Source organism: Hibiscus syriacus, unplaced genomic scaffold (assembly GCF_006381635.1).
Source record: "Hibiscus syriacus cultivar Baekdansim isolate YM2019G1 unplaced genomic scaffold, ASM638163v2 tig00117056_pilon, whole genome shotgun sequence".
NCBI lineage: Eukaryota > Viridiplantae > Streptophyta > Magnoliopsida > Malvales > Malvaceae > Hibiscus > Hibiscus syriacus.
Window position 1 is genome coordinate 3,710,045 of NW_024063539.1, and position 14,591 is coordinate 3,724,635.

Consider the following 14,591-nt stretch of genomic DNA (forward strand, 5'->3'; position numbering starts at 1 on the left):
CCTCTCATGCCATGCTTATCCCTTTCCATAGTTTGGAGCAGTTTTGGCTTCTAATGTTAGTCGATATCTCATCTTTACATTTGTACTTCGCCTTGAGAACCCAAACCCACAATGCGTCTTTCTTTGCTATTAGATTAAAAGCCACTTTCATTATAAATGTTTCATTTTGCTCGTTTATCTTTCTAAACCCAAGACCTCCATCTGATACTTTTTGGCATACTTCCTCCCATTTTACCAATGGTAATCCTCCTTTTCCATCTATTTTACCCCATACGAATTATCTGATGATTTTTTCCAGTTCTCCACAAATTATTTTGGGTAATATTGCTGTCTACATGGTGTAAGTTGGGATGGCTGCCAAAACAACTTTGGCAAGTGTAATTCGACCAGCTAGTGACAATGTTTTTGCCTTCCACCTGCTTAGTTTAGTTTGAACCATTTGTACCAAGTAATAATAGGATGTTGAGGTGGCTCGGTAGTGTAATATTGGTACTCCTAAATATTTCCCTAGATCATCAACCATAGTAAATCCAAAGGATGTGCTTATCTGATTTCGCAGTGCTGTTTGTACATTATTAGAGAAGAAAATTGTTGTCTTTGCAATGCTTACCTTGTGTCCCGAAACTTCACAGAATCTTTCTAGTACTGTTCGGATGATATTGAGTTGGTCTAAGGAGGCTTCTGCGAATAGAATCATGTCATCTGCAAAAAATAAGTGGGATATCTTTGGGCTGCTTCTTGATGTTTGGAATGGTTTCCATCGTCCATTTTCAGTTTCTATTTTAATTGCTTGTGCTAGTCTTTCCATACATAGAACAAAAATATAAGGAGACAATGAGTCGCCTTATCTTATCCCCCTTGATGATTTAAAAGCATCTGTCAATGATCCATTCCATGATATTTGTGTCGAAGCTGTCGAAACACAATGGTAAATAAGATTACATAGAGCATCTGGGAAACCCTAAGTCCGTAATGTGTCGTCTATGAAATTTCATTCCAGTCTATCATATGCTTTCTCCAAGTCGATTTTTATTGCCATCCAGCCTTTTTTCCAGATTTCCTTCTCATAGAATGTATTACCTCTTGGGTTATTAAAATATTATCAATAATGTTTCTACCCATAACAAAACTAGTTTGGTTATCTGATATCCATTCTGGTAACAGGGGCTTCAGACGATTTACTATGATTTTTGTGACCGTTTTATATAGCATTGAACAAAGGTTGATCGGTCGAAACTGGTGCATTTTTTCTAGTTTAGCTACCTTTGGTAGAAGTATCAGTATTGTCTGGTTGAGTTGATCTGGCATTATTCCTTCTGTGAGTATTCATCGGATCATCATGGAAACTGAATTCCCAACTAAGCTCCAATTTTTCTGATAAAATAACGCATGGATTCCATCTATTCCAAGTGCCTTAAGTGGTCCTATTCCAAAAATAGCTTCCTTGATTTTCTCATTGGTTACTTCTCGTGTAAGGCTTTCTTTTTCATGCTCTTCTATTTTTTGGAACTTGCCTCTTATTTCATAATTGTATTTAGGATCCCCACTGCTTGAAAATAGTTTGGTATAAAATTGGATTGCCATTTCTCTAAGTTCCTCTTGATCAGTACTCCAACTGCCATCTTCACGTTTTAAGGTTTCGATTTTGTTTGCTCTTCTTTTTGTTATTGTTGAGGCATGATAGAATGCAGTGTTTCGATCCCCTTCCAGTATCCATTTTGTACGTGCTTTTTGTCTCCACAGACTCTCCTCTTGGTCTAGTACAGTGTCGAGTTCTGACCTCAATTGTTTATCCAACTCTACCAGAAATTCTGAGTGTGTTCGTTGTAGGGCTTTGTCTATTATTCTCAGTCGTGCCAATAAGATTTTTTCCTTTTTCCTATGTGTCCAAAGACGTCTGAGTTCCATTTTTTCACTTCAGTTTTGAATGTGCTAATATTTTCGTTTAGTTCCCCGTTTTCTTTCCATATGGAATCAATAAAGTCTTTAAACTCAGGGTGTTCCTGCCATGCTGCTCTGAAGCGGAAGGGTCAATTTTTATGATCTTGTTTGTCCGTTGTCAACCTTAGGATAAGGGGTCGATGATCTGATCCAATTCGATCTAGATGCAGTACCTGTGAGTTTGGGAATATTGAAATCCACTTTGTGTTTCCGAGGCAACGATCTAGTCTTTGTTGTAGGTTCCCACAATTCCATGTAAATGGTGGACCATGGAATCCTAAATCTAATAATCCAATAGAATGCATGAAATTGGCGAATAATCGGCTTCCATTTATGTGTGCCGTTGCGCCTCCTCTTCTTTCATCTACGCATAATATCACGTTGAGATCTCCCCCCAGGATCCAAGGTATATTATCGTTTGGTGCTAGTGCCTCAAGTTGGCTCCATAGATGTTTTCTTTTAGACCCGTTTGGGTTTGCATAAACTACTGTGAATTGTGACCATGTATTAACTTCCTTAAGCCGAAATCTACCATTAATGAATTGATTTGATATGTGGGTAACCTCAATTTCCATTGTTTCTTCCTATAGTAGCCAAATTCCACCTCCAAATCCATGTGCTTCTACTCGAAGTGACTGTGTGAATCCTAGTTTATTGATTATTCTGTCTGCTTTTGTTCCACTCGTTCTTGTTTCGAATAATGCAACCATATTTGGTATATGTTCTTTAACAAAGAGATTAAAGATTCTTCTTAAGGTTGGGCTTGCAGCTCCTTGGCAGTTCCAAAACATGAAACTAGTCATTTATTTGAATTTGTGAGGTTTTGAAACCTTGTTGTTCTACAATTAACCGAGACTTCTCTGTGTCTCCCTTCACTTCACTGTTCTTTATCTGTTGATCCTTTATCACCATGTTATTGTTTATTGGCACATTAACTAGTGCTTGTGGTTTAAAATTGACATGTTCATCATTCGAGGTTATGGACAACTTATTAGATATTGTCTGTACCCACTCTTTGATCAGGTTATGATTTGCAGGGCGAAAAGTTGTTTGTTTTTTTACTTTCAATCCTTTCACATTATTTTCTTTTCTCATCCTTCCAGCTTCTTCTCCCCCTTTTGGGAATTTAGTCTCATGTATTTTTTCCCCATGCTTGGTTCTTTTATGGTTATGGTTGTGTGGTTTCCGTTCCCTGTTATGGTTATATGTTCCATTGCTTCCATGTTCTGTCCTTCTATCATTGGGATTACTTCTATTGCGTTTTTTATATTGTTCGATTCGTGCATTTTCTTTGCTGGTTTTGGTACCATGATGTTCATGTTGCGATTTGTTCCCCTTGTTTGATGATCTGGTGAGTTCCTTTTGTTGTTTCTCTATTTACTAGTCCGGTTCTGTTCTCATTATCTTCTTTATCCTCTGTCCTTGTTTCTATTTCAACCATGTGACCATTCTCATCTTCACTAAATATAGTGAACCGAGAGCCCCCTATACCAGCTTTTTGTTTCACATTGTCTTTCTCAGTCTTTTGTGTTGTCGTTGTTTTCCTTCGATGATTTTCCACCACCATCCATGGTCCAAATAGTGTTTCTTTTGATGTTGTTGCAAGGTTATGGTTGTTTTTGTTCCTTTCATTAAGCTCTTCCTCACGTTTAGATTCTATATGTACTTAATATGCTACACATTGCTCTCTTGTATGCCCATAAACCCCACAATGAAAGCAAATCTGTTGTAATCCCTCGTATTCTAGGTTTTGTGTGAATCCATCTATTCAAATACAATGAATTAGTGGTTGGTTTAGATCTACTAAAACCGTAATTCTTGCAAACTTACCTCTTTCCCTCGCCTGAGTGTTATAATCTATTTTAATTACTCGTCCGACTACTGAAGCAATTAGTAGAAAAAGTGCTTTTATGTAGTATCTATAAGGTAGTCCTGGTAACCTGATTCATACTATCACTTGTGATGGATGTTTTTCAGATGTTGAGAATGATCTACTCCACGGTTGAACTGTCAAATAGCTTCCATATATTGTCCATGCAAATTTGACTAAGAAATAGTTGTTTTCTAGGTCGATGAGTTGTATTTCTCCAATTGGTTTCCATAGTGCTTGGATCCGATTTAGCAGGGCTTTGTATCCTATCATCCGTCTTAACAGCCGAACGATGATGACATTCCTCATGTTTTTATCAATTTGATCATGAACTTTTTCTGAGAATCTTATTGTTGGGAAAACACCCGATTTATCGATAACGTAGTCCTCCTCCAATACCACAATTTCATCATCATTAATACCACAACCTGTATTTAGCGTTTTCCTTGCCCTAAATGTGTTGACTACCATGCTTGCGTAAGTTGCCTTCCCTCTTATCATCATTAATACCACAACCTGTATTTAGCGTTTTGCGCTTTCAATTTCTTCTACTTCATTCATGCCGGATGCTTCGGCCATGTCTCTCCCTGATAGATTATCGGCATCCATCTCTTCTGTTTCTGTAGCACTATCGTTGATATTTCCATCCTTTGTGTTCTTGATTTTCTTTGGATTTCCTTGTTCTTCCAGATTCGCCTGATATTCGGTTCTTTCTAAAGCTGGTTGTAAATTAATCTCTGTCTTCTCCTCCGGCGGTCTTCCCCCAAAAGTTTCGTATAGACTTTGTTTTTCGATAAGATTTTCTTGCGAGAACGAGGGAATTTTCCCAATTATGTTGTTAGGACAAAACGATATTTTAATCTCCTCTAGAGTAAAAATAATTTTATCTATTACTATTAAATATATATATATATATATATATATATATATATTTAATTATCACTCATAAAATAATTTTCACATTAATAAATTAAATTTTAACTTCAAAAAATCATTACAATATATTCCAATAATTATGTATACATTAATAGCTATATATTAGGCACAACACAAATATAATATGAATACATTAATATCTCCAAATCAATGCAATATATAACTTATTAACCTCTCAAAATTTATATAAATATTCTATTCAAAAAAATTATATAAATACAAAGTATTTATATTGCTCCAAAATAAGGGTTGTATTTGCTCAATATATCAAGAGAAATAAAGAAATATTATGATAAGTGTTGGCTTTATTACCCTTAAACGCATCGTTTTAATTAAATATTTTTTATGCTTCAAAACCTATATCGATTTTTATGTTTTGGATACATCACCGTTCTGGTTTTAGGGGTTAAATCCCTAAATTGTGTTAGGGGTTGTTTTATCGAATGAATTTCTGAAAACTCTTTTCTTCCTCAATCTACTTGTTCAATTTCTTTCTTCTTTCTGTTTTAGTCTTCATCAGATTACAAATCAATGAAAAACAAAAGAACAGACAGCAGAGAACAAAGTTCTGGAATAGAGTATGATACATATCCTAATAACACGATAATCGTAAAATTCATTTCCTGTTGTAATCTATAATCCCTTCAGGGAAACAACTATGGCAGTTTATGGTACACGGGAAACTGTTAATATAGAACAAACTTCATCAAGAATTAAAGGGAATTTCAAGAAATGTTATCCTTACATGATTTATGAGATGAAAGATATCTCTGTGCAGGTTTGATACGCATGAATGTAGATCTCAGACGGTTTGATCAGCTGCGTTCTACGGTTCGGATATGTGTATACAAGCTCATTGGTGTACAAAAGAATGCTTCACTATTCGAACTATTGATAGATTTCCATTTTGAGGCTTATGTAAGCTATATGATTCAAAGAATTCGTTGTTCCTTGTAGCCATGATTGCGGCTTTTCCTTAGCTCTTCTAACATCCGATGGAATGTCGCTTGAACAGTTCTCTGTCGAACCAAGTGGAAGGAAGAGCATCGCCATGTAAAATGAGATAAACAATGAATGCTATATATGCAGCTGTCCATATACAGATCGTTAGTCCAAAAAAGACACCCTTGACTTCGGAAACAAAGAAATCAAACAAAAGATAGCCATTGATTATCATTACAAGCGCAGCCACAGTCCAGGCCATTCTCTGCAAAATAACACAACAGCAACCATCAAATTTAGCTATGTTTTAAAGTGATACATGAAACATTTGTTGGATCTATTAATTCACTCGAGTATCATCAATCACAACAGTCCAAGCAAATGCAAATGAACTGCAGGCACCACAAACAAACTCAAAGTTTCCATTTTCATTTTCTGAAACATTGAAATTTGAAAGCTTGCTAAGACTTTTTTACGAATTCCGCATGAAGTTGAAAGATTCATTTTGAACCTTCATTTTCCTATGAAGGCCTACATTTTAAACCTTTGATTTGAGAGTTCTTTGGAAATCTCTCCAGAACAAATTGCCATTGTTGTCTCCTCCATAAAACTACTCAACTTAGACACACAATTCTCATAATTATGGTACTAAAATGTATTTTGCAGATTAACATCTAAATGGAAAAACCAAGGATAGCAAACATGTACTTCTTAAGGTAAAATGGGATTACCCTCCAACAAATGTCATGAATACCAGTAAAGCATACATACCACAAATCAGCCAGCTTTATTGCTTTTCACTGCATAGGCCTAGAGAGTAACATTGATGACAAAATGAGGGCAATGACCCTATAGATCAGTGAATACATATGCAATATCAGTAAAAGGAAATATTATATGGGTCCTTTGGTTGCAAGTTTTGCATTACTTGTATCGAAACTTGATAAACTTTTGGTTCCAGGTTAGAAAAGCAATTCAGGTTAGCAGTGTTTAAATGACAAATAACTAGGCACAAAAGTGAAGCAAGCTGCTACAGAGATAACAATAGAAACTTGTGGTGGGCGCCCAAGTTTGTTATCATGTTCTATTTGCAATCAAAATGTTTGAAACAACAAAAATATTTATACTATACTAATAAATATAAGATGACTCGGTGTTGATTTCAAACATGGTAACTGCAGATACTCTAGTTAATATAACTTGCATGCTGAACTAAACTACTGACAATAGCCGTTATTGTGAACATAAAGTACAGATGAAATAGAAGATGAGTGAAACAGAAAGCTTACCTCAAGAATAGGGCCAATCCTAAAGACCCCCATGACCTGCTCCTTGGAGACCAAGGTTAGAAGTGGTATGAGTGCAAAAGGAATCTGTATTGACTGAAGTACATTAAGCCATTCATTCAGGATATCCAATGAGGCTTCAGATGTATTAAAGACAATCGCTACAATAATTGTTGGCACAATTGCAAAGCTTCGTGTAATCAATGCCCTCGACCACTTCTTCAACCGAAGATTGAGAAAACCTCCCATTATAAACTGGCCAGCATATGTCCCAGTTATTGTACTACTTTGTCCAGCTGCTAGCAATCCGATACCCCATATGTATAGAATCGGGAACAGTCCTCCACCATACTTCTCCTCTAGATATTGCCCTGCATTAACTAGTCCTATGCTATCCGCTTGTTTTGTACCATAGAATCCCTTGGCAAAGACTGTTGTTACAAACAAATTGATCATGAAGGAAACCAGAAGAGCAACAGATGATTCGATTGAGTAGTAGTTTAGTGCCTCTTGAACTTGGCCTCTCTTCTTCGGATCAATCTTTCTTGATTGTACCAATGCAGAATGCAAGAATACGTTATGAGGCATTATAACACAACCCACAACCCCCACAGCCTGCCGAATCGTTTTTGAGCCAAGTCTGGGTACCAAAATGCCTACAACAATGGCAAACATAAAATAATACTAAAAAAATGAAATATTAACTTCATACAAAATGATTAATTTTATTAAAATGCAAAAACAAACCTATTAGTAGTTCTTTTCCACTAGGTTTTGTATCACCAAACATCCCAGCAAATGCTAAAGCCATAGTTGCAATTAAAACAGCAAAAACAGCTTCTAGTTTCCTGACTCCATAATTTTCCAGGAATAGAAAGAAAAAACTGTAAACAGAACACTTGTTAGAGGTGGAAAAAAAATAAAGTTGAACAGAATCTGACTAGATAATCCGCAGCTAGCTACCAGAAAACCTAGAAAGGCTTGAACTTTGAATTCAAACAATCTAAAATTATACCATCCGATCTAAAGAACATAAAATCTGAAACATGGAAATCAATTCAAATTCAAGGAAAAGGAAGAAGAAACCCGCAAAAAATAAGGACATTTACCAATCCGATGCGGTAATTAAGACACCAGCCCATAGCGGTAAAAACCCATTACTCAAAATTTGGATAGCTATAGCACTCCCAATAACCTCTTGAATGTCAGCTCCTATAAGCGCCAATTCGGCCATGAACCATAGGACAAAACGAGCCCAAGTCGGATACTCCTCCCGGCAGAGTTCCGCAAGATGCCTGCCAGTAGCCACCCCGAGCCGAGCCGATAACAATTGGATCAGAAGACCCATGACGGTGGCCCACATCAACAACCAAAGCAGAGAGTAACCCGCAATTGCACCAGCCTGTAGATCACCTTCCAAATTCCCCGGATCTAAAAACGCTATACTCATTAAAAAACCCGGTCCCGTAAACAACCATAGCTTCTTCCAAGAAAAGGGAGGGACGTAATCGACATTTCCGATGGATTCCGGCGTTTCCACGTCGACGATGACGATTTTCTCTCGAGATTCGTATGCGACCTCGTTTTCGTCATCGGAAGACGAGGAGGAAGGAGACTGAGATGATAAGAGGCGTTTGGATTCGGATTCCTCCGCGGTGTCTTTTATTTTGCCCGGTTCTTCTCTCGATGACTCCTCCTCTCGGGTTAGAGAATCCATCGTCGGAGGAGTGTTATACTTGCGTGTCTAGATGCCGCGGATACGGCTCCGTTCAGATGCGGGAGTAGAGATCTCCCGTCGTGTGTTGTCTATTGTTGAAATTTATGTCAGCTTAAATTAAATACAATTTCCTCGTCATCGTTATTTTTGGGAAAAGGACACCAAAATTGGTAAATTTCTTGGTCTAATTTTAAGATAATTACACATGATATCCCTAAACTATAACCACTATTCTATTATAGTCCATAAACTTTAAAACATTATATTAGTTCCTAAACTATCATCCAGTTATAAATTAGTTCTTAAACTTTAAAATATTTTATATCAATCCTCAAACTTTTTTTTGTTTACATACCTAAAATATTTTTTTGTCAAAATAAATCCTTAAAGTATACCATCTTTCACCTAAGAACCTAAAATATTTTTTAGTCAAAGTAGGAACCTAAAATATCCAATCTTTATCATCTATTTTCTTAAAATTGACACATGACATTGATTATAAATCACTTTAGGTATTTGTTTGAAAAATATATATATATTGAGGGTATCAAATTTGAAAAAAAAACTAAGTATTTAGATGAAAAAGATGATATATTTTAAATACTTACTTTGATAAAAAAAATTAAATATTTAAATTTAAAAATATATTTTTAATTAAACCTCTCATTTTCATTTTAGTAGTAATTTGTAATTAAATATGATAAAATTTGATAACATTTTCAATATTTTTTAAAAGATAAAGATATTTTTAATTGCACTCACTTATAAAAAAATATGTATTCTTTTTTAAATATAATATTTAATATATTAATCAATTAATTCTGATTAGATTTTATAAAAACTCATAAATACGTATTCTTTTATAAATATGATATTTAATATATTAATCAATTAATTTTAATTAAATATTATAAAAACTCATAAGATGTGATTATTACAATTTAATTATAATTGATATATCATTCACGATATGGATTCAAAATATAAATCTTATTAAAGAAATTTAGTGATTCAATCCACTAAAGCAAATGATAATTGACGTATATTCATCGTTATCGACTTATTTTTATCCTTTTTTATAATTGAGAGAAGAAATACAACCTGGATCTCAACTGAAAAATCAAACATATTTAATCATTCAAACACTAAAATTATCCATGTATTTTATCTATTCTAAATTAACAATATTGATGCAATTATCTTAGTTATTTTGTTAATATTTTCATTATATGCTCGTAATATATACTTAATAGTCTTGGAATTAAATAATATAACGATTAAAATTCATCAAGCGATCTCATGGTTAAAGAATTATTCTCTCTAGAAGCTCTATGTTTAAGTAACTATGTTTGTAGGTATGAATAAGTTGTAGATATATCAATTATAAGTAACTACTTTATAATCATTCTAGACTATTAAAAAAATCATTACAATAACTAAAAATCATATATATATATATATATATATATATATATATATATATATATATATATATATATATATATATATATATATATATATATCATGAAGGTGAATCTATGAGTAGAGTTTCGGATTAGCACAATAGTTTTACTTTATCTCAAGAAATTTTAATTTAATATCACCTTTTTCAACAACAACAAAAGAATCTGACTTACTGTAGCAATAATTCTAGCTTCGTGTTTGGCTGTAAATCCTGTTCTTAATATCACTTAACCTACTTATAACAGAACAAGATAATACTCGATATTAGTTAGATAGAGATTACTGTAGACAAGAGTCGTCTGGGTGGTGTAGTTGGTTATCACGCTAGTCTCACACACTAGAGGTCTCCGGTTCGAACCCGGGCTTAGACATTAGTTTTTAAAATTTTTGGCGCCTCAATTCCTTGCTGGTACCACTCGTGTAGCTGCTGTTGGCTCACAAACAAAAACAAAACCACACGAATGCTCCTCTAAGCCCATTTAATTCAGACCAAATGGAATTCCCTTTTTTTTACACGATTTATTTGTTTTCATTTTTTATTCGATTAAAAAAAAACTCCTCCCAAACTCGAAATCCCCCATTTACTCTCCGGTCACTACCCTCACTCTCTAAGCAAAAGAAATGGCCGAAACTGAATCCACCATCGCTCAAGACTCAGCCGCCGCCGCAGCGACGGAGCCTCAAGATCAAGTAGACGACACCGCCGCCAAGCTCAATAACCTTACGCTCCGAATTTGGCCTCCCTCTCAACGAACCCGCGATGCCGTTATCAACCGCCTAGTCGAGACGTTGTCTTCCCAATCTGTACTTTCCAAACGTTACGGAACAATCCCTGAGGACGAGGCTTCCTCCTTGGCCAAGTCGATTGAGGAGGAGGCTTATTCAGTTGCTGGAGCAGATTTCTCCCCCCACCATGATGGCATTGAGATCCTTCAGATGTATTCCAAGGAGATCAGCAAGCTTATGCTCGACACTGTCAAATCTCGAGCTTCTTCCGCCGCCGCCGATGCCCCGTCAGGTACGGAAGCTCCGACTGGAGAGCAGATTTCTTCTTTATCGGTTAAGGAAGAGGCTTGAATCTTGAGGATCCTTGTTTCTCTATTTCTCTCTTTAGGGCTCTTGTTTACATTTATAATTGGTATTGCTAGGGTTTGTTGTTGTGATCTCTTCGTAAGGCTATGGATATTTCGAGATGCTTAATTGCTATAAGACGATAATAATATCTTTAACTGTAATACCCACTGTTTTTTAGGGTTTTCTGTATTTTGTGAAAATATGCTTGATCTTTGTGAGTTGTTTGGTTTTTGTTGCTCTATTCATTGCGACAATGCAAAATGCAGCATAGAGGGTGCTAGAATTTTCTTCATTAATGATTTTTTCCCACCAACTCAACAGCATTCCTTTGTTCCTTACTATAATAATATCCTTAGTGTTCCTCCACCATCTGTTTCAACAAACGAAATTTTTAGCTTCACAGGAATTAGGCAATGTTGTTTAGAATTTTTCATCTCTTGAAAGCTAAACAATGGATACCAGAGCTATCAAGTTTAAACTCGGCCTTGTAATAGTTGATACTTGATGTGTAGAAAGAGCTGCATGCACTAGAAGTTTCTATATTTTATATGGTCTTAAATCTTAATAATTCTCCGGTGTGCTTTTATTGCAATCCTTTTGAGGAACGTAATTGTTGATTAAAATATCTAATGTGTTAGGAAAGGTTCTTAGGTACTGAGGTTTCTGCTGTGAATTAGAAACTGCATTCTTGTGAACTTATATGTATAGTATCTCGCTCATCTAAGCAAACAATTGATATGAATTGAATGTAGACACATGTTTATACTAACTGTTATCATGTGCTCATGTCAAAATAACATAATTCTTTGAGCGAAGCTTCTGTGCTGTTTAGAATGTAGACACTTTACATTATATTTCCTTGAGTGACTTGAATACCATTTTCGTTTTCTGAATGGTGGATCTTTTTCCTTGCTGCATTTCAATGCTGAGTTGCATTTTCTCCTTTCCATATTGTTGCTACCAGTTATCAAAACTGCATTTTTTGCATTTATTATAGATGTCATCAAGGTAGCATGTGTAAGATCATGTTGTCATTACAATCAGTCAGATTGCCGCAGGCATTTTTGGTCCGATACTTGCAGCTAAAATCTTGTTTGAAGGAATATTATATTATTTTGTTAATGCCAAAAGCCCCAATTTCTCTTTTGATTTCTACAGTTTAGGTGGATGACAATCTCAATGGTGCATTTTTGTATGTAAATTAGTTAATATTTACATTGTTTAGATCATCCTTCCCTCGTAGTTGGAGTTTTCTGGACATTTGATACAGAACATCTTACTATATAAACAAAGATTTAGTAATTGAGATAGCTCCAAGTCCTTACTCTCGTAAAGTATATGTTACACTTGTATTTTTTCAGTTCTTTTCTTTTGCATTTGCATATATATAAGTTTTTTAGGAAAGAAGGAAAAGTATGTGATTTCTTTCAACAATGAATATGGGCAAGTAGTCTGAGGTGACTACAATATAGTGTTTGTTCAGAGTTTTTTCAGCCAATTGACAACGGATGTGCACATACCTTGTAGACTTAGTTGCTCGAACTCGGGACTTCTAGGGAAAACATCTGAAAGCTACATGCTTGTTTATGGATTGACCATACTTAATAGATTGCTTAGTTTTGGCGCAGTGTAATTTAATCTGCATAATGTCTAGTGTTGACCACATTCTCAACACCAATAACATTGAGCTTCTACAACTACAACCAGCACAAATCAGACCCGAAGATATAATATAACTTGAGCGTGGTTCTTCTGAGGAAATGAAGTGACATCTTATTTATAATTTTATAGTATATTCACTTTTCTACCGAAATTAACAGCCAATTATATTTAGGAGAACGGGGAGACAATCATGTTCCTAGTTGCTCATCTGCTTAGTTTTACACTTTAGTGTTCAGTTGAAAGACTGTTGTCTTTCCAGCCAGAGGACTTTGGGTACTGCGAAAATGATTGTTGTCCGTTGCTTTCGGACATTTTCTTTTTAATTAAGAGATCTCTTAGAAATAATTAAGTGTTCAAATATAAATATAAAGTAAAATTTCCAGAGAATTTGACCCTTCCTTTGTTTGTTTGTTTGTTATGATCCTTTTGTGAATGTTTTTGAATTTGGGAAAATTGTTGGATATATGGATATAATTAAGTGATTTTATTTATCATCATATTTTTTAATTAATATTTAAATAAACAATCAAATACACATGGCAATGAATTAAATCTACTCGTAAAAAACAAATTTAACTACTATTGTACCAAATAATAAAGATATAATATAGATGTTAAATATAATCTCTTAAGATTAGTTGTACAAACCAATTTGGTTTGGGGGTTTTGATAGCCAAAATATGATATTGTAGCTAGTTTCAAATCATGTCAAATTTGATCCTCTACTTATTGTCTTGTACGCAACTCACTTAAGAACAATCCGAAGAACGGTGGCTTTATTTTCAAACTGGATTTTGAGACTGCCTAAAATTAGTTTTTCTTGATTATGTAGCAAACGTGGATGTTTGAATGTGTTAGTTCGACTAAGGTGTCTATCCTTGCCAATGGGAACTCGAAAAAAGGAGTTTCATAAGAAAAGATGTTCGATACGATAATCACTTACGAAAAATAATATTTTCTTTATCATTAAGATCAATCTTTATATTCAATATATCTAATACTTCATTTTATATTTGTATCCAATATTTATATTTGAGTCTAAATAAAATATATCAAAATTAAAATGTAAAAAAAAAATACATGCTCCCATGTAAAATTACGTGTAATCATTAGTGTTTGGTATTATAGAAGGGAAGACCTTGTTAATATTTGGTATTATCAATCGCATCAGAAGCGATTGAATTCAAGTTTGTCATTAATGGGATTAAAGAAAAATTATTCCCTTGTCAACGTCAACTTATAATCATTAATAGAAATTTTCCAATTTGTTTAAGTATTAATCATAGAATTTTAATAATAGACGTTTTCATATTCATATAATATTCAACTTTTAAAATGCACTGCACATCCTTAAATTACGACTTTCATTTCAAGTTAGTCATTAAATATTTTAACATTCTAATTTCATTCTCATACTATAACTCTCATTCTAAATTGGATTCTAAACTATTGAACATCCTAAATTTATCATCAAACTATGACCCTCAATCTACATCATTTCTCAAACTTTTGAATCTTCTAATTCCGTCCCAAACTTTTGAATGCTTAGGGGGTCGTTATTGGAATGTTCAAATGTTTGGAGATCACTTTAGAATGAGGGTCATATTGTGGAGATGATTTTAGAATTTTTAAAAGTTAGGGCAACAATTTAGAATGAAAGTCATGCTCCAGGGATTAAATCGGAATATTAAATGTTTAT

General features: G+C 34.4%; 3 protein-coding genes and 1 non-coding gene across 5 annotated transcripts; 2 read left to right on the forward strand and 2 right to left on the reverse strand.

Annotated features, from left to right (window-relative positions):
- Window positions 1-1,326: 1,326 nt before the first annotated feature.
- On the reverse strand, window positions 1,327-1,908 carry LOC120198223. The gene has a single exon (XM_039199580.1). The coding sequence runs from the start codon at window positions 1,906-1,908 to the stop codon at window positions 1,327-1,329; it is 582 nt and encodes a 193-aa protein (XP_039055511.1).
- Window positions 1,909-5,353: 3,445 nt separating this feature from the next.
- Window positions 5,354-8,792, reverse strand: LOC120197902 (metal transporter Nramp2-like). Of its 2 annotated transcripts, XM_039199298.1 has the most exons (5): window positions 8,085-8,792; window positions 7,723-7,859; window positions 6,979-7,631; window positions 6,461-6,538; window positions 5,872-5,954 (listed from the first exon to the last, which is right to left on the reverse strand). In XM_039199298.1, exons 1-4 carry the CDS (start codon window positions 8,690-8,692, stop codon window positions 6,500-6,502), a joined length of 1,437 nt encoding a protein of 478 aa, XP_039055229.1. In that variant the 5' UTR covers window positions 8,693-8,792; the 3' UTR covers window positions 5,872-5,954; window positions 6,461-6,499. The 2 variants fall into 2 exon arrangements, with proteins under 2 accessions (XP_039055228.1, XP_039055229.1); XM_039199297.1 differs by lacking the exon at window positions 6,461-6,538 and having other exon boundaries at window positions 5,354-5,954.
- Window positions 8,793-10,453: 1,661 nt separating this feature from the next.
- TRNAV-CAC lies at window positions 10,454-10,527 on the forward strand. The gene has a single exon. It is a non-coding gene; the product is annotated as a tRNA-Val (tRNA).
- Window positions 10,528-10,678: 151 nt separating this feature from the next.
- LOC120198251 (MFP1 attachment factor 1-like) lies at window positions 10,679-11,543 on the forward strand. The gene has a single exon (XM_039199602.1). It carries the CDS (start codon window positions 10,778-10,780, stop codon window positions 11,231-11,233), a length of 456 nt encoding a protein of 151 aa, XP_039055533.1. The 5' UTR covers window positions 10,679-10,777; the 3' UTR covers window positions 11,234-11,543.
- The last annotated feature ends 3,048 nt before the right edge of the window (window positions 11,544-14,591 follow it).